This window comes from Eschrichtius robustus, chromosome 12 (genome assembly GCF_028021215.1).
Source record: "Eschrichtius robustus isolate mEscRob2 chromosome 12, mEscRob2.pri, whole genome shotgun sequence".
Classification (NCBI taxonomy): domain Eukaryota; kingdom Metazoa; phylum Chordata; class Mammalia; order Artiodactyla; family Eschrichtiidae; genus Eschrichtius; species Eschrichtius robustus.
Window position 1 is genome coordinate 48,636,960 of NC_090835.1, and position 2,072 is coordinate 48,639,031.

Here is a 2,072-nt window from a genome sequence, read left to right on the forward strand (position 1 = left end):
ATATGAAACTCTGATTGAGGGACTCAGAAGCAATCAATCAAGACAGAGACCTAGCTAGCTGTCTTTAGAACCAACCAGTACACATCAAAGACCCACAGCATGTAGTAAAGACCAGATCCATGAAGTGGCTTAAGGAAAAAGATGTTATGTGTTTCAGATAAAACTTAGCCCAGATTTGTTTTGAAACAGGAAGTAAAGTGAAAAAAAGAAATGTGACAAAGTTTCTCTAAACACCTACACGGTGCAATAAACACTATCCCCCCGCCCCACCCAAGATAGCTAAGGAGTTTTCAGCCACTCTTTGTTATAAAACTAATTTAAGACTGGATGCTGATCTAGTAAAGCAGACAATCTCCTTCCTCCGGCACACAAGGGTCTGCTCGTGTCTGTTGGATTGAGCTTCTGTTTAGCTAAACCCACCCCCTTTTGATTTCTAAAATCACTAGATTATTGTTGTCTAACAAATACTCCCCTCATCCCCAGTCCCCACCCTCCCCCAATCACTGTGCCTCTGTGAGAATTACAATCCATGTTTGTGCAAGTTTTGGTCTCTGTCAACTGGTATTCCCAGACCCCCTTCAAATCCATTCCACGCACAATAGCCAGGTCCATCGGATTGTATCATGTCTCTGCTTGAAGCCCTCCCATAACACTTAAAATAAAATTCCAAAATCCTTACCTTGGCTGAGAAGATCCCTAAAATCTGGCTTCTCCCTTACCTTTCTAACCTTACCAGTCTTCTTTCAGGTCCTAAAACACACCAAGCTCTTTCCCTCCTCAGGAGCCTTTGCATTTCCTCATCCCTCAGTAGGGAAAAAAATTTCCCTAGGCTCTTAGGACTCTCTCATCCTTCAGTGCTCAACTTATATGTAAATGCCTCAGAAAAAGCATCTTCCTTGAAATCGCCCCAACTAGGTCTCCACGTTATCCTCTATCAGAACATCTTGTTTCTTTCCTTCCTAGCACTTGCCAAAACCTATAATTCTTTTTATTTACCTACTTATTTACTGTCTACCTCCCCGACTAGAAAGTCAATTCCAAGCAGTCGTAAGTTGTGTCTACGTCGCTCACTGCGGTACCTGCAGCTTCATCTGGAGAGAATCCCCAGCTCCACCCCAGCAACGCCTGGCACTTCGTGTGCGTTCTCGCACGGATGCGGGAGTGAACAAAAGCACCCTAACCCATCACCCCCCGAATAGGTGGCCGTGCCCCCAACTGCAATACCCCATATCTCGCACCGCCTCGTAAAGGCCTGTCCCACACCTGCACTTTTCGTTCTCTCTCAGACACATCTGTCGCTCAGGTTCAAACATCTGTCACTACACAAATCTCTGGTGAGCCTTTCAAACCCCACCCCACCGCGCCGCATAGGCGCGCCACTCAAAATCCCCTCCATGCCTTGCACGCGCTGCACAAACCCGGAGCCTCACCCACGCTCCCTACCAACCCCCGGGCCACTCGAGCGCCCACGAATATCTGGGAGTCCTGCGCTCTCCAAGCTCCCGCGGGTCCCCTCGTTCCCGCGTGTCACCCGCCATCCAGCGCGGCGCCTCCCCCCTCCGCGGCGCCAGCTCTCACCTATCACCTCCTGCAGCTCGTAATCGTCCCTGTTGATGGACCAAGGAAGGGCGCTGGAGTCCTCGGACATGACGGCTGCACGGCACTCGGCCCTCCCTCAAACTCGCTGACCTCCCTCTTCTCCTCGCCGCGCCTCTCCCCACCCCCAACCGCTGCCGCCGCGCCCCCACCAACCGCCTCTGGAACAGCCACGGGTCGACGGCGCCTGGCGCCGGGCGGCCGCGCGGCAGAGCAGTGGGGGGCTCGAAGCACCCGCGGACCTCGCCTCCTGCTCCTCCGCGGCCGGCACTCCCCAGCCCGGCCCAGGTCCCGGCCTCGGCCTCCGTGGCAGCAGCTACAGGAGCTTCGCCTCGGCCCAGCCCCTCTGTCCCGCCCTCCACCCCAGCCCCACGCACGGGCCAAACTTTCCCTTCTCCCTCCACCTGCCGACACGCAGCGCGCTGACGTCACCGCGCCGGGCACGCCCCGCCTCGGCCCCGCCTCCAGCCGCCATT

The 2,072-nt window shown here is 54.7% G+C and overlaps 1 protein-coding gene across 1 annotated transcript in view; it reads right to left on the reverse strand.

Moving 5' to 3' along the window:
* Positions 1–1,961, reverse strand: part of OXSR1 (oxidative stress responsive kinase 1) — a 97,328-nt gene extending 95,367 nt beyond the window's left edge. Inside the window, exon 1 of the mRNA XM_068558069.1 lies at positions 1,579–1,961. Within this exon, the coding sequence (XP_068414170.1) occupies positions 1,579–1,648 (70 nt within the window). The 5' untranslated portion in view covers positions 1,649–1,961. The remainder of the gene's footprint in view (positions 1–1,578) is intronic.
* Between the last annotated feature and the right edge of the window lie 111 nt (positions 1,962–2,072).